Below are 23011 nucleotides of genomic sequence, written 5' to 3'. Positions count from 1 at the left end.
ATTTGAGATTTTTCTTGTTTCTTGAGGTAGGCTTGTATTGCTATAAACTTCCCTCTTAGAACTGCTTTTACTGCATCCCATAGGTTTTGGATTGTCGTGTTTTCATTGTCATTTGTCTCCAGGTATTTTTTGATTTCCTCTTTGATTTCTTCAGTGATCTCTTGATTGTAGAGTAACGTATTGTTTAGCCTCCACGTGTATGTGTTTTTTATGTTTTTTTCCCCTGTAATTGATTTCTCATCTCATAGTGTTGTGGTCAGAAAAGATCCTTGATATGATTTCAATTTTCTTAAATTTACTGAGGCTTGATTTGTGACCCAAGATGTGATCTATCCTGGATAATGTTCCGTGTGCACTTGAGAAGAAAGTGTAATCTGCTGTTTTTGGGTGGAATGTCATGTAAATGTCAATTAAATCTATCTGGTGTATTGTGTCATTCAAAGCTTGTGTTTCCTTATTAATTTTCTGTTTGAATGGTCTGTCCATTGGTGTAAGTGAGGTGTTAAAGTCCCCCACTATTATTGTGTTACTGTCGATTTCCTCTTTTAGAGCTGTTAGCAGTTGCCTTATGTATTGAGGTGCTCCTATGTTGGGTGCATATATATTTATAATTGTTATATCTTCTTCTTGGATTGATCCCTTGATCATTATGTAGTATCCTTCCTTGTCTCTTATAATATTCTTTATTTTAAAGTCTACTTTATCTGATATGAGTATTTCTACTCCAGCTTTCTTTTGATTTCCATTTGCATGGGATATCTTTTTCCATCCCTTCACTTTCAGTCTGTATGTGTGTCCCTAGGTCTGAAGTGGGTCTCTTGTAGAGAGCATATATATGGGTCTTGTTTTTGTATCCATTCAGCAAGCCTGTGTCTTTTAGTTGGAGCATTTAATCCATTCACGTTGAAGGTAATTATCGGTATGTATGTTCCTATGACCATTTTCTTAATTGTTTTGGGTTTGTTTTTGTAGGTCCTTTCCTTCTCTTGTGTTTCCCACTTAGAGAAGTTCCTTTAGCATTTGTTGTAGAGCTGTTTGGTGCTGCTGAATTCTCTTAGCTTTTGCTAGTCTGTAAAGCTTTTGATTTCTTCGTCAAATCTGAATGAGATCCTTGCTAGGTAGAGTAATCTTGGTTGTAGGTTCTTCCCTTTCATCACTTTAAATATATCATGCCACTGCCTTCTGGCTTGTAGAGTTTCTGCTGAGGAATCAGCTGTTAACCTTATGGGAGTTCCCTTGTATGTTATTTGTCGTTTTTCCCTTGTTGCTTTCAATAATTTTTCTTCGTCTTTAATTTTTACCAGTTTGATTACTATGTGTCTTGGCACGTTTCTCCTTGGGTTTATCCTGCCTGGGACTCTGTGTGCTTCTTGAACTTGGGTGGCTAGTTCGTTTCCCATGTTAGGGAAGTTTTCGAGTATAATCCTTCACATATTTTCTCGGGTCCTTTTTCTCTCTCTTCTCCTTCTGGGACCCCTATAATGCTAATGTTGTTGTGTTTAATGTTGTCCCAGAGGTCTCTTAGGCTGTCTTCATTTCTTTTCATTCTTTTTTCTTTATTCTGTTCCACAGCAGTGAATTCCACCATTCTGTCTTCCGGGTCACTTATCCGTTCTTTTGCCTCAGTTATTCTGCTATTGATTCCTTCTAGTGTATTTTTCATTTTAGTTATTGTATTGTTCATCTCTGTTTGTTTGTTCTTTAATTCTTCTAAGTGTTTGTTCTTTAATTCTTCTAGGTCTTTGTTAAACATTTCTTGCATCTTCTCGGTCTTTGCCTCCATTATTTTTCCGAGGTCTTGGATCATCTTCACTATCATTATTCTGAATTCTTTTTTTGGAAGGTTGCCTATCTCCACTTCATTTAGTTGTTTTTCTGGGGTTTTATCTTGTTCCTTCATCTGGTACATAGCCCTCTGCCTTTTCATCTTGCCTATCTTTCTGTGAATGTGGTTTTCCTTCCACAGGCTTCAGGATTGTAGTTCTTCTTGCTTCTGCTATCTGCCCTCTGGTGGATGAGGCTGTCTAAGAGGCTTGTGCAAGTTTCCTGATGGGAGGGACTGGTAAAATAAAATTTTCTTTGCAGAAAGCTAACCACCCTTAGTGTTATCAGATCTTTACTTGCTTCTCTAACGACTTACACTTACCAGCCCAGACTGTGTGTGATTTACAGTTCAAATAACGTTGATTTATATTCGTGATACATTTGAATGGAAACTTTTAATTATACGCACTTTAAAATGGAGACCAATTAAACTTTTGTCTGATGTTATCTTCTTAAAATAGCTAATGAGTATAATAGTCTCATGGAAGCTCTGTGCCTCCTCTGGGGAACCAAATGGACAGCTCCTCCACTTGCCTCTATGGCAACTGCAGACCTCCTGAGGAGACACTGCCTGGAAGGAAGACAGAACTAGCATCTCAGTTGGACCAAGTTACAGTGGAGGGATCCTCCTTACTTTTCCTCGGTTTTCACGCATGGACTGTGCTTGAAGGCGAAGATTGTTGGGTCTGACATATGGGTAGTTACTATATGATAACCACTTGGGGGAGTGGGAGGTGGCTTTAAATACAGCATGAGTGTATAACTGCAGACATTTAGTGAATCACAGCTCTATGAGTGCAGCTTTTTTGTTGTAGTGAAAACTTGGAGGCAATATATATTACTAATCAGGGAAAGGAGGAATTCGAGTTGCTCTGACATCAAATTTGAAAAAGTAAATGACTATTTAATAGAACAATATATTAAATAAAAATAAATACATTGCAAAAGTATCTACTTTGAGATTCTATTGGAAACATTAGAAGACTGTATTACAAGAGTTAACAATGGTCATCTCTGTTTGGATGAGTGTGACTTAAAATTTCTACAGTAAGTATGCAGCATATTTAATAAGAAAAAAAGTTGAAGTTATTTAGAAATGACTTGATGGATTAGTTCACATGACCAAATAGATAAGGAATATTCCATTTAGACCCAAAATTTAATAAGATATTCTCTGAAGATCATAATGCCAACATTGTGCTTGTGTATTTATAGCCTATGTTTGCTATAAAAGATTTAAAAGATTATCATATAGGTTTGGTAGGAATTGTTTTACCTTGTCCCAAATAAAACTATAATGTCTCTGTATTTTTTTTTTTTAAATCTAAATCTTTATTAGAAGAAAGTCTCTGTATTTTTAAACAAAACATTTCTTGGCTAGCATATGCATGGACATTTTGCTTTTCCAAAAATTCATTTGTTTTGTTTATTTTTTAAAAAATTTAAACAATCATGAACTTACAGAAAAGTGGAAAGTACAGTACAAAGACTGTCTTCCCCTGGAACCATTGGAGAGTGAGTTTCAAACCTGATTCCCATCATCCTTAATTCTTTAGTGTGAATTACCTACAAATAAGGATATTCTCCTATGTAACTGTGATACAAGCATCAAGATTAGAAAATTAACACTGATACATTACTACCATCGAATTCCCAGAACCCATTCAAGTTTCCCAGTTTTCCCAGCAGTGTCTTCTATGGCAAAAGGATTTGTTTCAGAATCACAATTGCTTTTAGTTATATCTATCTCTTTCATTTATTTCAGTCTGGAACATTTCCCTAGTCCTTCCTTGACACTTTTGAAGATTACAGGTCATATATTTTGTGGAATGTCCCTCATTTTGGGTCTGTCTGATGTTTCCTCATGATTAGATCCAGGTTATGCACCTTTGGCAAAGCATTTTTTGTTTGTTTGTTTTTATGCTTGAGTTATATATGTATGTATATGTTTATATGTAGATACATATATATGTATGTAAAATATGAACTTTAGTATGTCCTCCTTTTCATTCCTAATATTATTTTTAATTGAACTATATTTGACATATAATATTTTAATTTCATGAGTACAATATAATGATTCAACATTTGTATACATTGCAAAATAAGTCTAGTTACCATCTGTCACCATACAAAGCTAATACAATATTATTGACTGTATTCCCTATGCTGTACATTATATCCTCATGACTTATTTATTTTATAACTGGAAGTTTGTACCTCTTGATTCACTTCCCCCATTTCACGGCCTTTCAACCTCTCTCTGTCAACCACCACTCTATTTGCTGTATTTGTTAATCTGGGCTTTTGTTTGTTTGTTGGTATGTTTTGATTTTTAGATTCCACATATAAGTGAAATCATACGATATTTGTCTTTCTCTGTCTGACTTATTTCACTTAGCATAATACCCTCAAGGTCCATCCAGGTTGTGGCAAATGGCAAGATTTTCTTTTTTAAGGCTGAGCAGTATTCCATTTTAGGTGTGTACCACATCTTCTTTATCCATTCATCTATCAGTGGATACTTAAGTTGTTGCCATATCTTAGTTGTTGTAAATAATACTTCAATGAACATAGGGGTGCATATGTCTTTCAAGTTAGTGTTTTTATTTTCTTTGGGTAAGTACCTAGAAGTGGAATTGCTGGATCATATGGTAGTTCTATTTTTAGTTTTTTAATGAACCTCCATACTATTCTCCATAGGGGCTGCACCAATTTACGTCCCCAGCAACAGTGCACGAGGGTTCCCTTTTCTCCACATTCTCACTAACACTTGTTATTTGTTGTTGTTGTTGTTGTTTTCCACAGGAGAAGGAAGGCTTTATTTTGCTTGCAGCAAGTAAGGAGAACACTGGGGATATTTCCCAAAGCAGTGTCTTTTGTTGTTTTTTTGATAATAGCCATTCTGACCATTGTAAAATGATATCTCATTGTGGTTTTTATTTGCATTTCCCTGATGATTAGTGATTTTGAACATCCTTTCATGTGCCTGTTGGCCATGTGTATGTCTTCTTTGGAAAAACGCCTTTTCAGATCCTCTGCCTATTTTATATTTGGATCTTTTTTGTTGTTATTGAGTTGTATGAGCTCTTTATCTATTTTGTATGTTAAACTTTTATTGGACGTATGATTTGCAAATATCTTCTCCTACTCAGTAGGTTGCCTTTTCGTTTTGTTGATGGTTTCCTATGCTGTGTAGGAGCTTTTTAATTTGATGTAGTCCATTTGCTTATTTTTGTTTTTGCTGCCCTTGCCTTTGGAGTCAGATTCAAGAAAGTATCTCTGAGACCAATGTCAAGGAGCTTACTGTCTCTGTCTTCTTCTAGAAGTTTTATGGTTTCAGGTCTTACATTAAGTCTTTAATCCATTTTCAGTTAATTTTTGGGTATGGTGTAAGATAGTGGTCCAGTTTCATTCTTTTGCTTATGGCTGTCCAGTTTTCCAAACACTGCTTATTGAAGAGACTGTCTTTCCCCCACTATATAGTCTTTCTTCACTAAATATTTGTTTTTAATGACCTCCAAAATCTTCTTTGATACCAGAATTGTAACTTTAGGGACACAAGAAGACTGTAACCTAAGCTTGGATTTCCATATGACTCCATCATTCGTAACTGTAACATCATTTTTTACCTTCATCCAGCCTATTTTGCTGCATGAATTGGTTAGGACATCTCACCATCAATTGCCCTTGTGGTCTGTCTCAGGGCTTCTCAACTTCAAAGCAATTGACATTTTGTGCTGGGTAATTCTTTGTTGTGGAGGCTTGTCCTGTGTGCTGTAGGATGTTTATGCTTATGTATCCTTGGCTTCTACCCACAAGATACCAGTAGCACCTCCTCCTCCAAGCTGTGACAACCAAAAATGTCTTTAGACATTGAAAAAATATCCCTTAAGGGATGAAATTGCCTCTGGTTGAGAACTCATGGTGTAGCTTGTTTCTTTAGCTGATCTGAACTCAATTGGTGTCCAAATCTTCTTGAAACAGAAATAGAATAGCTTAGGCAATTTCTTTTCTTCCAGTTGAGTTCCATTGTCTTTTAAATATAACCAGAACATTCTATCATATTCTAGCAATGACATTTTTCTAAATACTAAATATGACTAGTTCTAACTTAGTTTCCAGTGGGACCTTGGCAGGACAAGAGAATTGCTTGACATAAGTTGCCATTTTACTAGCAAGCACCAGCCTTGGTGAGCCCCTTACTTAAAAAATTCTTTGGTGTTTGTATCTCTTTAAATGTTGTTCGTCTTTCAAAGTATATTAAAAAAACAAAAACTGATACCTCACACTTTCCTTTGTAATAAATGGGACTTTATGATTCCTTCTCTTTGTTCCTTAAGGGCACTTACTGTTTGGTCTATACATTTTGGCAAGTAATTACTTTCCATTTGACACTTGATTTTATACCTTCTTGTTTGTTTGCTCATTTTCACCTTGTCGTTTTATATTCCTGTCTAATTGGAAACTCTTGAAGGCAGAGATATACCTCCTTTGTTTACCCTACAACCTTGACATATGGCTGGTCTATGTGGAGTGGATACTCAATAAATATGGGATTCAGTTCAACTGGTTATGCTGGAAGTGGTTAAAAACTGAGTGTTTTAGGATATGATGGATTCCCAGCAAGCTTACCCCTAGAAAATGCAGAAAAGAAATTCACTAAAATATGTCAACTTTTCTACTGTTTTATACCTGTTAGTCATTTGCCTTTGTATTCCCATGAAGCAAATGAAGGAATACCCATCTGCAATGAAAAGTGGGCTTACTGCATGTGAACTGTGTCATATGGCTACGGCTCTCACTCGAACTGTCCTACCTTGAGGAGTTCTTTCTTCCTTCACAGTTTTTTCATTTTGTGAACAAAAATGTGGCTAAGTGTCTCTCAACAATTTCAGAATGATGGGCTCTGGATATATGTCAACACTTGAAAGTTACCATAGCAATCAGCTGAATTTTTCTCTTAGTTGGTAAGTTTGGTCAGTTATAAGTAACATATTATGGGTTTCTTTTCAAAAGCAGTTTTTACCTTTCACCAAGTCCAGGATATTTATGTTTCATTTTTTGTTGACTATAGAGATGATAAAACATTTCTACACATTTTGACAAATATAGAGATCATGTAAAATTAAGTTGTTATCATGGCCAAATACTCAGAGGAACACAAAATATATTTTGCCAAAAAAAATTTATCTTGGGCTTAGTGAGAAAAAGACATTTTACTAAAGTTAACTACAAACCAAGCACTTTAAAAAGACTGGAATAACTCTTAGTATTTTAATGAATTTAGAAGAAAGAACAGATATATTCTCCAAGATGGTATTTTTTGTTTAACTTGTCATGTGGCATTATGCAATCTTAAATGCAAACCAGTACTGTTATAAATATAGTAACTGCAGAAATATATTAGGCTTCCCTGGTGGCGCAGTGATTGAGAATCCGCCTGCCAGTGCAGGGGACACGGGTTCGATCCCTGGTTGGGGAAGATCCCACATGCAGCGGAGCAAATAAGCCCATGCACCACAACTACTGAGCCTATGCTCTAGAGCCTGTGAGCCACAACTACTGAGCCCGCGTGCTGAAACTACTGAAGCCCACGTGCCTAGAGCCTGTGCTCCGCAACAAGAGAAGCCACCACAATGAGAAGCCCACGCACCGCAACGAAGAGTAGACCCTGCTCGCCGCAACTAGAGAAAGCCAGTGAGCAGCAATGAGGACCCAATGCAGCCAAAAATAAATAAACAAAGTAAATAAATTTATAAAAAAAAAAAAAGAAATACATCTCAGGCAGGCTTGGGCTTGGGCCTGTTGACCAGTGCTACACATGGAAAATTGACCTTCCACTCACCTCATCTTACACTAAACTCAGAGAAACATGCCTGTCATCAATTATACCTGTACAGAGGTAGGTTAGTACTAATCTGAGTCTCCAAAACATACAGATTGGAAGAAACAGCACATTGCCAAGTTCAGTCTTCAGGCGATATTTTTACTTTTCTTTTCTCTACAATTATTCCAATATTTTCCTACCTTTCTAATTAAAGTTTATACCCCCAGGGAAGGGAGTGAAGGCAAGAGGTCATAAAACACCTTTAGAAATAGCAAATGGAAGCATCTTAAATGACCTCAGTAGAGCTGGGTACCTTTGTAGGTGCTGAAGACCAGGAAGGTTGGTGCTGTCACAGGGAGAGCTCTGGATGCCCTGCTCTGCACCATAGTCTTCAAGCTCCTCAATTCTTGTATTTTAACTTACATAAAGGAAGTTAAAGGACCATAAATCCTTTGCTTGTCCTTGTTGAGATCTCTTTGAATAAATCATCTTCACATTTGGAGGCTGTTGTGGTGATTAAAATTTCTCGGAGAAACTGCTGTATTAAGACAGGGAAAATTCCTAAGATTCAGTTTACCTAAATCATATTTGGCTTTTATTTATTATAAATGGAAACGGCTTTCAAGAGAGGCCCCATTATTTTCCTTGAAATGTAATATAATAAACTCAGTGCTTCCATTTTAATTTTAAAAATTAACTTTCTACTTATTAGTTTTCTATTACTGTAAAGAAGTTTCTTTTTTTTAAAATTCTATTGAACATTTAGTCATTTTCATTTGAATTTTGCTTTCATTATTCATTTACTTGACATATTTTTAAGGACCTACAATATTATATCATCAATAGGCACTTTGGCAAAGCAAATTCAGATATAGTCCTTGCTCAGGGATCTTCTGTAAAGTTAAAAACAACAGCACATAATCTTCTCAAGTTTAGTCAGTTTGAAAGTAGGCAGACCTGATTTCAAATCCAGATTCTACCGACTGAAAAGGCCCTAAGCTCTAGTGTGCCCACAGTCTTCCCTGTATAGACCTTAATTAGAAAGGTAGGAAAATATTAAAATAGGTGATGAGAAAAGAAAGGTAAAAATTTGGCTAAGAGACTTTGAGATTTGGAAATGTGCCATTTCTTTCAACCTCTATGGGGCTTGAGATTGGGTTTTTGGAAGAAGTAAGATTTATGATGCATTTTATATTTTGTCTCTGTGACCAGTATATGTGTCGTGGAGATAATTTGATGCTTTTAGTTCTTTAAATATTTCTTCTTAAATAAATCCATTCAGTCCATTAACCATAGTTAATGTTTTCCCACTGGTTTTCATGTCAGAGCTAAAGCCCAATGTAGGCTAATGGGGAAGGAGAAAGAAAAATTAGCACATTCATGAATTATTCCTTGTTCTCACTTTAGACAAGTTAATTTTCCTTAAATTATCAGGTTCTGTCTTAATCATAGGCCACTTGTGGTTATCAAGAAATAAATGTTTGTATGCTTGGCCTTCATGGTTTTACATTTCATACTAAAAGCCAAATTCAACCCGTCCTTTAACACCCTATCACAGAACAGTCCATGTGGGAGCCAAAATTCTAAGAAAATGAATAATTCTTAAATTATAAAAATCTTCTCCCAATGTTTATTAAACTAAGACTTGAGAGGGACTATTTTGTTAAATTAACATTCACATGTTATAATTGCCTTAAGAAGATGACTCTTGTTTCCAGAGTAATCACATTACAAATGAAAGAGCACTTACATCACAGCATCCTGGGTGGGTAATTTAAACCTCATCCAAAAAACAGCCACAAAAAATAAAGCCCCACCCAAGATCACCTTTCTTTTTTTTTTTTTAAGACCAGAGGGTAAAGGGTATGGTGTGATGCGGTTTCTTTGGATTCTCTGGTACTGTGAATGGTAGGAAGAAATAACTTAAAGAAAGAAAGAAATAGCCTAGATTTTAATGAGTGTTGTTTTGTTCATTTCATCAGTTTAAAGCAACTTTGTTTACAGTTTATGATAACTTCATCACTTGTCTTCCAAATTTGTGACATATATTAAAAAGTTTATACGTTAAAAAATCATTTAAAATTTCCTTAGCAGTAGATTCTCCTTATTAAGAAATTAGAACTTAATAGATCAAACTGGAGTACCCCTTGATTATTCCCCTCTCCAATGCCTCCTATCTTAGTCCTCTCTCTAGAAATAGTCACTATTAACAATGTAATATATATGCTTCCAGACTTTTCTCCATGGAGTTGCCCATAGAAAAGATATCTATGTGTGTATGTATTTTAACATAAATGATGTATCCATTTTTTCACTTAACAATATGGCTTAGACAATTTTTCATGTCAGTATTTACAGGTCCACCTCATTTTATCAATAGAAACTTGCAGCATGATCTTCCACAGAAAGGGTGCACAATTATTTATTTAGCCATTCCTGTTGTTACGAATATTTAGGTTGTTTTTGAACTTTTCACTGTTACAAACAACATTCCAGGGAAGATCCTTGTACTTGCTTCCTTGGGCAGGTGGCTCTCTGGGGGAGATATTAACAGTAGAATTTCGGAATGATGGGTTATGCAAAATCACCTCTTAATGGTTATCCTTGTACTTATATTCCCTCCAGCTAGGTAAGAGTTACTCATTGAATTTTAATTTCCTCTGTTAAAGTAAGACTGAGCAACAGTTTATATAAAGCTAGATCATTTTTTTTTTTCTTTTCTGGGGGACAGAGGACCCCAGGCCCTGAATTTTTTTTTTTTTTAAATTAATTAATTAATTAATTATTTTTGTTTGTGTTGGGTCCTCGTTGCTTTGCGAGGGCTTTCTCCAGTTGCGGCAAGCGGGGACCACTCTTCATCGCGGTGCGCGGGCCTCTCACTATCGCGGCCTCTCTTGTTGCGGAGCGCAGGCTCCAGACGCGCAGGCTCAGTAATTGTGGCTCACGGGCCTAGTCGCTCCGCGGCATGTGGGATCTTCCCAGACCAGGGCTCGAACCTGTGTGCCCTGCACTGGCAGGCAGATTCTCAACCACTGCGCCACCAGGGAAGCCCAAAGCTAGATCATTTTTATTATTTCTTCTGTGAATTACCAATTTATATCCTTTGCCCATTTTTCAATTAGTTCAGGTTTTTTCTTTCTTTAAATGATTTATTCTAACCCTTTTTTGTTCTTTATGTTGCTTATCTTCTACCTTTTAAAGTGCTTTGGTCATTAAGGTGTTTTAAATTTTGATGTAGTCAAATTTATTATATTTTCTTTTACAACTTTTCCTTTTATGCATATTATTTCAGATGGTTTCCTGACTCCAAGGTTGTACATATTTGCCTATATTTACTTCTAATAGTTTCATATATATATATATATATATATATATATATATATATATGGCTGAGTAATGTTTGTATATATGTATATCTCCCACATCTTCTTAAGCCAATTGTCTGTTGATGGACACTTAGGTTTCTTCCATGTCTTGGCTATTGGAAATAGTGTTGCTATGGATATTGGGGTGCATGTATCTTTTTTTTTCATCTTTTCTGAATATATGCCCAGGAGTGGGATTGCTGGATCATAAGGTAGCTCTATTTTTAGTTTTTTAAGGCACCTCCATATTGTTCTCCATAGTGGCTGCATCAATTTACATTCCCGCCAACAGTGTACGAGGTTTCCCTTTTCTCCACATCCTCTCCAGCATTAATTGTTTGTGGACTTTTTAATGATGGCCATTCTGACCGGTGTGAAATGATACCTCATTGTAGCTTTGATTTGCATATCTCTAATAATTAGTGATGTTGAGCATCATTTCATGTGCCTGTTGGCCATCTGTATGTCTTCTTTGTAGAAATGCTTATTTAGATCTTTTGCCCATTTCTTGATTGGGTTATTTGTTTTTTCGATATTGTATGTGCTGTTTGTATATTTTGGATATTAATCCCTTGTCAGTTGCATCATATGCAAATATTCTCTCCCATTAAATAGGATAGGTTGTTTTTCATTTTGCTGATGGTTTCCTTTGCTGTGCAAAAGCTTAACGTTTAATTAGGCCCCATTTGTTTATTTTTGCTTTTATTTCTTTTGCTTTGAGAGACTGAACTAAAAAATATTGCTATGATTTACGTCTGAGAATGCTTTGCCTATATTACCTTCTAGGAGTTTTTTGGTGTCATGTCTTATATTTAGGTCTTGAAACCATTTTGAGTTTATTTTTGTATATGTGAGGGCGTGTTCTAATTTCATTCATTTACATGTTCTTGTCCAGCTTTCCCACCACCATTTGTTGAAGAGACTGTCTTTTCTTCACTGTATATTCTTTCCTCCTTTGTCATAGATTAATTGAGCGTAGGTGTGTGCATTTATTTCTGGGATCTCTATTCTGTTCCATTGATTTACATGTCTGTTTTTGTGCCAATATAGGGTCTTTGTTCTTAACGAGTACACACGATAATAAATTCCTATTTGTACGTGGGTCTGTTTCTGAACTCTCTTCTGCTTGTATTAAACAATAATACCTCATAGTTCTAATTACTATAGATTTCTAATATGCTTGACATCTATTAGACAGGTTGCTTTTCTTTGTATTTCTTTTTTAAAAAAAGGACTTTAGTTACTACTGTTCATCCAATCTTTTGTATAAATTTTAGAATTTCATAAAAATTATAGTTGTATTTTGAATAGGATTATGTTGAAATTATATATTTATTTGAAATAGAATTTACATTTTAAAAATATTGAGGTTTTCATCTATGAATGTGGTATATTTCTTCCCTCATTCAGGCTATTTTTGGTTTTTTTAATTAAGTTTTGTAATTTTTTTCCATAGAGGCTTTAATTATTTCTATTAAGTTTATTCTCAAGGACTTTATAATTTAATTTCTGTTACTATTGGGAATGTGATTTTCCCCCCAATTACATTTTAAAAAGCATTGATGCCAATAGTATAGAAACGTTGTTGATTTTTTTTTTTTTTTGCACTGTGAGTTTTATTTGAAAACATTAAAACAGCCTGACGACTCATAATGAATTATAAAACTTTGATAGTTAAATTGTATTATCATTTATGAGGCTTTTATTCTTCATTATTTTGTAGACCTGAAAGAAACTTTGCATACTTGTGTTTTCTGTTCTCCATTTCAGAGGAAGATTGTGAAGAGAAGGTCTAAAATATTTATAAATCAAAACCCAACAGAGAAGTGAAATATAGAGAGAACAAAATCTGTACACAGCTGAGCATAGGTGTTTTTAGCTCATGTTTTGGATATGAAAACAATTTAACTCATGTCACACGAAACAAAAGCAGATGCAGTAGTAAAGCTCAATCATGAAAACCCCAATCAATTATTTTTAGCATGCCTGTTAATTTTTCTTTCCCCTGGTTTCTTGTCTTCTGTGCCTGAGTCTTGAACAGGTAACCACTTGAGGGGGTGCCGGCGATAAATGGGCCACGGAGGAAGTGTCAGCAAACACAAAAAAGCAAATCCCGCCATAACTATATAGACAGTCCACCCGAACTGTTCAGCCACGTACCCGTAGATAAATCCAACTATTGCAGAAAAAAGAATAATTCCCTGAAACATCTGTTCAGCTAGCTTCTGGCCCTTGTGATCCATTTGCGTGGGCAGGGAGCTCAGATGCTCCAACATGACTGGCTCAGGATGCGGGCGGCGGAGCGAAGGCGGCCGGGACTCAGGGACAGCAGGGGCTGGGGTCAGCTCCTGCGTACAGCTCTGTTGTTGATTTTTTTAACGTTGATTTTGCATCTTGCCATCTATATAATTGAACTTCCTTCTTAGTTATAGTAGTCTTTTATTTAAATACCTTTAATTTTCTAGGTAGATTGTCATGTCCTTTGTAATTAATGGTAGTTTGTCTCTTACTTGCCAATATTTATACCACCTATTATGGTTTTACTTATTTGATCCCATTGACTAGGATGTCCAGTTTAATACTGAACAGTAGTAGTAGTATTCATGTTTTGTTACTGAGCTTAAAGGCAGTATTTCCAGTAAGTCTCATGTTTGCTGTATTTTGCAGGTTCAGTAGATACCTTTGATCAAATTAAAGAAGCTTTGTTTTGTTCTTGGTTTTCATACACACACACATGCACACACACACACACACACACACAATGTGCACGTGCAGACACACACACAACCATATATATAGCTCCACAGTTGAGTCTTTGGAGCATCACTGAAATTATTTTTCTCCTAAATCATGTGACTAAGTTAGTGAATTACATTGGTTGTTCATTATTAGAAAAATCTATCTTTGCATTCCTGGAATAAAACTTGCCTGATAATAATGAATTATTCTTTTGATGGATTGCTGAATTTACATTTCTAATATTTTATTTAGCGTTTTTGCATCCATGTTTGTGATATTGGTTTATACTTTTCTTTCGTTATGCAGTCTTATTTTGAATTTTTGGAAAGCTTATGACCCCATACTTAAATAGGTCGGTAGCTTCTCATATTTTTCCATTCTTGTTTGTTTAAAATATGAATTTCTGTTTTTTAAAGGGCTGGTAATAGTTGCCTACAAAATTTTGTGGGCTGGTAAATTTGGGTTGTATATTTGAATACTGTTTCTAGTTTTTTCTGCCTTTGTTGGATTGATTCAATTTTCTTCTGCTTTTTTTCCTGATGGTGTAAAAATTATAAATTTTTTTTTTGTTTTTCTAGTAATTGCTATTGCTATTCAATTTTTAACACATGCAACTAAATATATTTTCTATTAATATTCAGAATTTATCAGTGTCTCTCTACATTCATTGAACAAAATGAAATCTCTGTACACTTCAGTTTTACTCGAAGCATTTCCTTTCATTACTATTTCCCCCATGTTGGGATTATTTGGACTTTTGGTTCTACATTGTTATTTTAAAAATTATCATTGTTGTTTTAAAAAATCAACACAATTAGGATTAATAATGTAATTTAATGGATTTCTTTGTTCACCATTGCTTCCTTATTACTATATTTATTTTTATTTTAAATGGGATAATTATTTCAAAGAGTTATTATAAATGGTAAACTTACTGATTCCTTCATGTTTCATCTTCATACCTGAATGGTAGTTTAGTTAGGTATAAAATTATAGGTTTAACTTTTTTTTTTCCTTGCTCCTTTTTTTTCATCGTTAAGGAGATTCTCCGTAGACCATATTTTTTCTTTCCTAAAGATTTTAGGATTTGTTTCCTTTATTCCTGGTTTTCTGAAATGTTAATATAATGCCTAGGTGTGAGTTTTAAAAATTTATCTTACTCAGCACTTGGTTAGTCCTTAAATTGTGACTAATGTATATATTACCTTCCTTCATTACTTCTAATATTTCTTTTAGTAACTCCATTAGATGGGTGATTGAATGTTTGTGTCTATTTTACATGATTTCTAACTTTCATTTTATACTTTATGTCCCTTCATCACTTTTCCTTGCATATTGGAAGAACTTCTTAGCTTAATATTCTGGTTAAGAAAGTTGTTCTTTGACCCTGTCCATTCTTTCACCCACTTATTGAGTACTCTATTTCAATGACCAAAATTTTAATAGTTGTTTATTTCTAATAGATCATTTTCTATGGATTTAATATCTTCACAAATATCCCTATGGATATGAATTATACTTATTCTAAAGTCTTATTATAACTTCTTTATTAATTTTGGTTCCTTGATGTAAGTTCTTCACTTTTTTAAAACAAAGAACTCTTATTTCTAATGCTTAATGATTCCTGAATGTTTGTTCCTGAAGCTGAGACTCATTGTTAGGCTGTCCATTCTATGTGTTCCTGCAGTTGCTTGACACAGGGGCAGGATTTGCTGCTGGAAATCTGTATTTCAGTCTGTTTTCAAGAGCATGTAGGAGGGATAGGGCTGCCACTGGGCGGAGTGCCTCAGAGGCTAGCTTCTGGTAGGCGAGGGGATGTCTCCATCCTCTTGGGTAGCTGCAGCCACCCAGGGCATCTGGGATGCTGTTTTGCTTCTTTGACCCAAGTTCCCATACCCATTGCTTTCAGCTGAAGCAACAACTCTTGTTTCTGCTCTTTGACTCGACAAGTGGCCTGCATTGGTAGAGGGGGTGTGCACAGTTCAACCTTCTTGACTGCTTGTGCTGCTGTTCTCTAACAGTCACAGTCTGTTGTCCCAAACTCGCCACCCCCCTTGTCCTTGGTATTCATTCCTAACATTTTTGGCAACATTCTCCTATTCTTGTTGTAAGCTGCGGTTTTAAATCTTCATTCTAATCCCATCTGCTTTCTGTCTTCCAGTGTTTTCTCAAAGTTTATGGTCCTCCAAAGGTTGATACTGTTTTCCAGTTACATGGATTAAAAAAATCCTTTCTAAAACCTTAAGGGTTTGCAGTGAGAAGAGGAAGCTATAATCTATTCCCATTCTGCCACCTTGAAATGGAAACCAGAGTACTTTTTAAAACCTTAGGAGGATGTTTTAAAAATAAGTTTAACAGGCCAGTTTTCAGGACTGCCATTTATGGTCTTGTGTGCTATTCACTGTATGAAGGCTCTGGCTGAGGAGGTAGATGAGAGCTGTCACTGAGCTCACTTCTTTTCACTGTACTGTGTTTACTTTCAGAGAAAAGGGGCCCTTTCCCCCAATGTACACAATGATGCCCTCATGGTCAGCAGTGGTGTGGCCATTTGAGCTTTAAAATACATTATGTATGGTGATAGTTCCACGGGTATATACTTATGTCAAAACTCATCAAATTATTCACTTGAAATATGCATGGTTATTGTACAACAATTACAATACCTCAGTAAAGTTGTAAAATAAAGTTAGAAAAGTAAATTATGTTATGCAAGTAGTGAAGTAGGTAGAATGTGCTATTGGATTTAGAGGATAAATTCTGAAGGTTTCATATTTTATAAATTGGTTAATATAATATCAAAGCTTTACCTTAGTTGACAAAGTACCAATAATTGTGAAAGAAGAGACATTCATGACACAGAAATGATAGTTAGCAAGCAATGCTAATTAATCGTTAGTCATCTTTTATGAGGGAAGAAAACAGTAGAGTTAACGACCTGCCTTGGGTATCTTAGGGAGACTCCTATGTGGAGGCAGAAGGATGAACTAGGGCTGTGCTGTCCACCATAGGACCCACTAGCCACATGTGACTATTTATTTATTTATTTATTTATTTATTTATTTATTTATTCACACACACACACACACACACACACACACTATATTTTATTTTTACAAGAGATAAATAGACTGACACCAAGCATTGTACATGGATGACCACAACAAGAGCAACAATGATTGCAATTACCAAACATGAAACACACTCATACTATGTCATAATATTGACATTCAGTCCAGTAATCCTCCACTGTAACAGCTCCTTTACTTTGCAGTGAAAATTGATTTGTATATTCTTTGCCTCTGAGTCCTTGTTGGATTTTTTTTTTTTAATTCAGACAGAAAGTCACAAAAATTATACTCATCCTCATCAGTTCACTCAGTCCCATGTAATTAATTTTTTTTTTCATCTTGATCTTTTGTTAGCAATTTTATGAGTTCATCAGTTTTTCATTAGAGTTCTGAAAATTCAGTTCTGCTTATTCATTCAGTTCAGCAGTACAGTCAGTTACCAGAAACCTGTACTTGTCAGAGTCTTTTCCATGAATTTCTTAAAGATGAAACCCTTTTATAGGAACATATTTGCAATGGCATCAGAGTACACACAGAACTGTCTGTAAATGACAAAAGACTTAAAAATGACCACGGTTAAAAATTTGATGAAAGTTCATAATAATGCAGTTGACAAGAAAATTAGTTATTTCTGAGATATACATTTTAAGGTAATAACTAGGATTATGACTTATAACATTATACCAGAACATATAAGATTTTTAGAAGTTTCATGTATTGTCTGAAACATTTATATTAACATATTTCCATACAAATAACCCAATGAAAGTTTAGTATTGGTTGTTTTGTTTGTTTGTTTTTTTATACTGCAGGTTCTTATTAGGCATCAATTTTATACACATCAGTGTATACATGTCAAACCCAATAGCCCAGTTCAGCACAACACCATCCCCACCCCACCACAGTTTTCCCCCCTTGGTGTCCATATGTCCGTTCTCTACATCTGTGTCTCAAACTCTGCCCTGCAAACTGGCTCATCTGTACCATTTTTCTAGGTTCCACATACATGCGTTAATATACGATATTTGTTTTTCTCTTTCTGACTTACTTCACTCTGTATGACAGTCTCTAGATCCATCCACGTCTCAACAAATGACTCAATTTCGTTCCTTTTTATGGCTGAGTAATATTCCATTGTATATATGTACCACAACTTCTTTATCCATTCGTCTGTTGATGGGCATTTAGGTTGCTTCCATGACCTGGCTATTGTAAATAGTGCTGCAATGAACATTCGGGTGCATGTGTCTTTTTGAATTACAGTTTTCTCTGGGTATATGCCCAGTAGTGGGATTGCTGGGTCATATGGTAATTCTATTTTCAGTTTTTTAAGGAACCTCCATATTGTTCTCCATAGTGGCTGTATCAATTTACATTCCCACCAACAGTGCAAGAGGGTTCCCTTTTCTCCACACCCTCTCCAGCATTTGTTGTTTGTAGATTTTCTGATGATGCCCATTCTGACTGGTGTGAGTTGATACCTCATTGTAGTTTTGATTTGCATTTCTCTAATAATTAGTGATGTTGAGCATCTTTTCATGTGCTTCGTGGCCGTCTGTATGTCTTCTTTGGAGAAATGTCTATTTAGGTCTTCTGCCCATTTTTGGATTGGGGTGTTTGTTTCTTTAATATTGAGCTGCATGAGCTGTTTATATATTTTGGAGATTAATCCTTTGTCCGTTGATTCATTTGCAAATATTTTCTCCCATTCTGCGGGTTGTCTTTTCGTCTTGTTTATGGTTTCCTTTGCTGTGCAAAAGCTTTGAAGTTTCATTAGGTCCCATTTGTTTATTTTTGTTTTTATTTCCATTACTCTAGGAGGTGGATCAAAAAAGATCTTGCTGTGATTTATGTCAAAGAGTGTTCTTCCTATGTTTTCCTCTAAGAGTTTTATAGTGTCCAGTCTTACATTTAGGTCTCGAATCCATTTTGAGTTTATTTTTGTGTATGGTGTTAGGGAGTATTCTAATTTCATTCTTTTACATGTAGCTGTCCACTTTTCCCAGCACCACTTATTGAAGAGACTGTCTTTTCTCCATTGTATATCTTTGCCTCCTTTGTCATAGATTAGTTGACCATAGGTGCGTGGGTTAATCTCTGGGCTTTCTATCTTGTTCCATTGATCTATGTTTCTGTTTTTGTGCCAGTACCGTATTGTCTTGATTACTGTAGCTTTGTAGTATAGTCTGAAGTCAGGGAGTCTGATTCCTCCAGCTCCGTTTTTTTCCCTCAAGAATGCTTTGGCTGTTCGGGGTCTTTTGTGTCTCCATACAAATTTTAAGATGATTTGTTCTAGTTCCGTAAAAAATGCCATTGGTAATTTGATAGGGATTGCATTGAATCTGTAGATTGCTTTGGGTAGTATAGTCATTTTCACAATGTTGATTCTTCTAATCCAAGAACATGGTATATCTCTCCATCTGTTGGTATCATCTTTAATTTCTTTCATCAGTGTCTTATAGTTTTCTGCACACAGGTCTTTTGTCTCCGTAGGTAGGTTTATTCCTAGGTATTTTATTCTTTTTGTTGCAATGGTAAATGGGAGTGTTTCCATAATTTCTCTTTCAGATTTTTCATCATTAGTGTATAGGAATGCAAGAGATTTCTGTGCATTAATTTTGTATCCTGCAACTTTACCATATTCATTAATTAGCTCTAGCAGTTTTCTGGTGGCAGTTTTAGGATTCTCTATGTATAATATCATGTCATCCGCAAACAGTGACAGTTTTACTTCTTCTTTTCCAATTTGTATTCCTTTTATTTCTTTTTCTTCTCTGATTGCCGTGGCTAAGACCTCCAGAACTATGTTGAATAATAGTGGTGAGAGTGGACATCCTTGTCTCGTTCCTGATCTTAGAGGAAATGCTTTCAGTTTTTCACCATTGAGAATGATGTTTGCTGTGGGTTTGTCATATATGGCCTTTATTATGTTGAGGTAGGTTCCCTCTATGCCCACTTTCTGGAGAGTTTTTATCATAAATGGGTGTTGAATTTTGTCAAAAGCTTTTTCTGCATCTATTGAGATGATCATATGGTTTTTCTTCTTCAGTTTGTTAATATGGTGTATCACATTGATTGATTTGCGTATATTGAAGAATCCTTGCATCCCTGGGATAAGTCCCACTTGATCGTGGTGTATGATCCTTTTAACGTGTTGTTGGATTCTGTTTGCTAGTATTTTGTTGAGGATGTTTGCATCTATATTCATCAGTGATATCGGTCTGTAATTTTCTTTCTTTGTAGTGTCTTTGTCTGGTTTTGGTATCAGGGTGATGGTGGCCTCATAGAATGAGTTTGGGAGTGTCCCTTCCTCTGCAATTTTTTGGAAGAGTTTGAGAAGGATAGGTGTTAGCTCTTCTCTAAATGTTTGATAGAATTCACCTGTGAAGCCATCTGGTCCTGGACCTTTGTTTGTTGGAAGATTTTTAATCACAGTTTCAATTTCATTGCTTGTGATTGGTCTGTTCATATTTTCTGTTTCTTCCTGGTTCAGTCTTGGAAGGTTATACCTTTCTAAGAATTTGTCCATTTCTTCCAGGTTGTCCATTTTATTGGCATAGAGTTGTTTGTAGTAGTCTCTTAGGATGCTTTGTATTTCTGCAGTGTCTGTTGTAACTTCTCCTTTTTCATTTCTAATTTTATTGATTTGAGTCCTCTCCCTCTTTTTCTTGATGAGTCTGGCTAATGGCTTATCAATTTTGTTTATCTTCTCAAAGAACCAACTTTTAGTTTTATTGATCTTTGCTATTGTTTTCTTTGTTTCTATTTCATTTATTTCTGCTCTGATCTTTATGATTTCTTTCCTTCTGCTAACTTTGGGTTTTGTTTGTTCTTCTTTCTCTAGTTTCTTTAGGTGTAAGGTTAGATTGTTTACGTGAGATTTTTCTTGTTTCTTTAGGTAGGCTTGTATAGCTATAAACTTCCCTCTTAGAACTGCTTTTGCTGCATCCCATAGGTTTTGGGTCGTCGTGTTTTCATTGTCATTTGTCTCTAGGTATTTTTTGATTTCTTCTTTGATTTCTTCAGTGATCTCTTGGTTATTTAGTAACGTATTGTTTAGCCTCCATGTGTTTGTCTTTTTTACGTTTTTTTCCCTGTAGTTCATTTCTAATCTCATAGCATTGTGGTCAGAAAAGATGCTTGATATGATTTCAATTTTCTTAAATTTACTGAGGCTTGATTTGTGACCCAAGATGTGATCTATCCTGGAGAATGTTCCGTGCGCACTTGAGAAGAACGTGTAATCTGCTGTTTTTGGATGGAATGTCCTATAAATATCAATTAAATCTATCTGGTCTATTGTGTCATTTAAAGCTTCTGTTTCCTTATTTATTTTCATTTTGGATGATCTGTCCATTGGTGTAAGTGAGGTGTTAAAGTCCCCCACTATTATTGTGTTACTGTCGATTTCCTCTTTTATGGCTGTTAGCAGTTGCCTTATGTATTGAGGTGCTCCTATGTTGGGTGCATATATATTTATAAGTGTTATATCTTCTTCTTGGATTGATCCCTTGATCATTATGTAGTGTCCTTCTTTGTCTCTTGTAACGTTCTTTACTTTAAAGTCTATTTTATCTGATATGAGTATGTGACTATTTAAATTTAAATTTACTAACATAAAATAAAATAAAAATTCAGTTCTTCAATTATTCTAGTTTCATTTCAAGTGCTCAAGTCCTTGTGACTAGTGGCTACTGTAACAGACAGCACAGATAGAGACCATTTCTGTCATTGCAGAAAGCTCCATTGGACAGTACTGAGCTAGATAACCTCTTAATTTAGGTTCTTTCCATTCCAATAGTTTTATCTCTGTAGATTAGTATATTAGTATATCTATCTCTGTAGATTAGTATATTAGTATACTTATCTCTGTAGATTAGTCAGATTGTCTAAGGGGGAAATGGAGTATGGATACACACTGAGCGTAGAATAGGTACTGGGTGATTGATGACATTGTTGGTGGATATATGTATGAATGAATACATGTATGAAGAGTAGCAGTGAATTCCCACTATTTGATAAAGCGTTGCATTCATTCATCCACTCATGAATTCAACAAACATTTGTGAAATGTTTGCCATGTACTAGGTACTGCTTCAGCTTCTTGGGATATATGAGTAAACTAAATAGACAAAGATCACTTTCCTTGTGGAGTTTACATGCCAGGGTGGGGATGTATTACAAATAATAAGCATAATATGTAAGTAAATCATATCACAAGTTTTAAGGTGATAAATGTTATGAAAAATAAAATGTAAATAAAACATAAAACAGAGTAAGAGGAATCAGGAGTGCTGGGTGAGGATAGAGAAATAAGGATTATAATTTTAAGTAAGGTCGTCAGGTTATGCCTCACTTTGCAGCTGACATTCGAATAAAGACTTGAAAGAAGTGGGGAGTAAGCCATGTGAATATCTGGGCAAAGAGCATTCTAGGCAGAGAGAGCAGTAGGGCACAGACCTATGTTGGGGACATGAGCGTCATGTTCAAGAAATAGCAAGATGAGTGGCTGGAGCAGAGTGAACAGGAGGGTAGCTGGAGAAGAGGTCTGAGAGGTAACATATGGGCAGATCAATAGGGTCTTGTAGGCCATTGTAAGAGCTTTGATTATGACTCCAAGAGGGTTTGGAGCGGAGAAGGGACATGATCTGACTGAAGTTTTAAAAGGTTCAGTGTAGCTTCTGTGTCAAGAAGACACTGCAGTGGTACAAGGACAGAAGCAGGAAGACCAGTTGGAAGCTGTCGCAATATCCAGGGCAGAAACTGATGGCAGCTGGCTCTAGGGTGGTAGTGGTGAGAAGTGGTCAGACCCTGATGTATTGTTTAAGTACAATGATAAATATCTGGATGAATTAGAAGTGGATGTTAGAGAAAGGGAGTGTCAGTTAGGATACCAGAGTTTTCACCTGAGCCAGTAGAATGATGGAGTTGCCATTCACAGAGCTAGGGAAGGCTGAGGAGGAGCAGCTTAAGGGAAAGATTAGGAATTGAGCTTTAGACATCCTGGATTTAGGATGTCTGCTAAAGTAGTTGAATAGGCTGCTGGATAAGCAGGTCCAGATTTGGGAGAACAATCAGGGAGGGACATAGTGTTATTGATAAGTAAGGAAATATATTCTCTGTTAATGAACTAATGCAAGTTTTTGTACGTCAGAAGGTGAGAGTTGGCTGGCTATGAGAGGTGG

General features: G+C 35.6%; 2 protein-coding genes across 3 annotated transcripts in view; one reads left to right on the top strand and one right to left on the bottom strand.

Annotated features, from left to right (window-relative positions):
• FILIP1 (filamin A interacting protein 1) overlaps positions 1-23011 on the top strand; it is a 266678-nt gene that overhangs the window by 92343 nt on the left and 151324 nt on the right. The window lies entirely within an intron of this gene.
• Positions 12619-13342, bottom strand: LOC137769296 (signal peptidase complex subunit 1-like). The gene has a single exon (XM_068551098.1). The coding sequence runs from the start codon at positions 13293-13295 to the stop codon at positions 12987-12989; it is 309 nt and encodes a 102-aa protein (XP_068407199.1). The 5' UTR covers positions 13296-13342; the 3' UTR covers positions 12619-12986.

This window comes from Eschrichtius robustus, chromosome 9 (genome assembly GCF_028021215.1).
Source record: "Eschrichtius robustus isolate mEscRob2 chromosome 9, mEscRob2.pri, whole genome shotgun sequence".
NCBI classification, from domain to species: Eukaryota; Metazoa; Chordata; class Mammalia; order Artiodactyla; family Eschrichtiidae; genus Eschrichtius; species Eschrichtius robustus.
The sequence above is the reverse complement of the archived record's forward strand: the minus strand, read 5'-3'. Positions and strand labels throughout refer to the sequence as shown.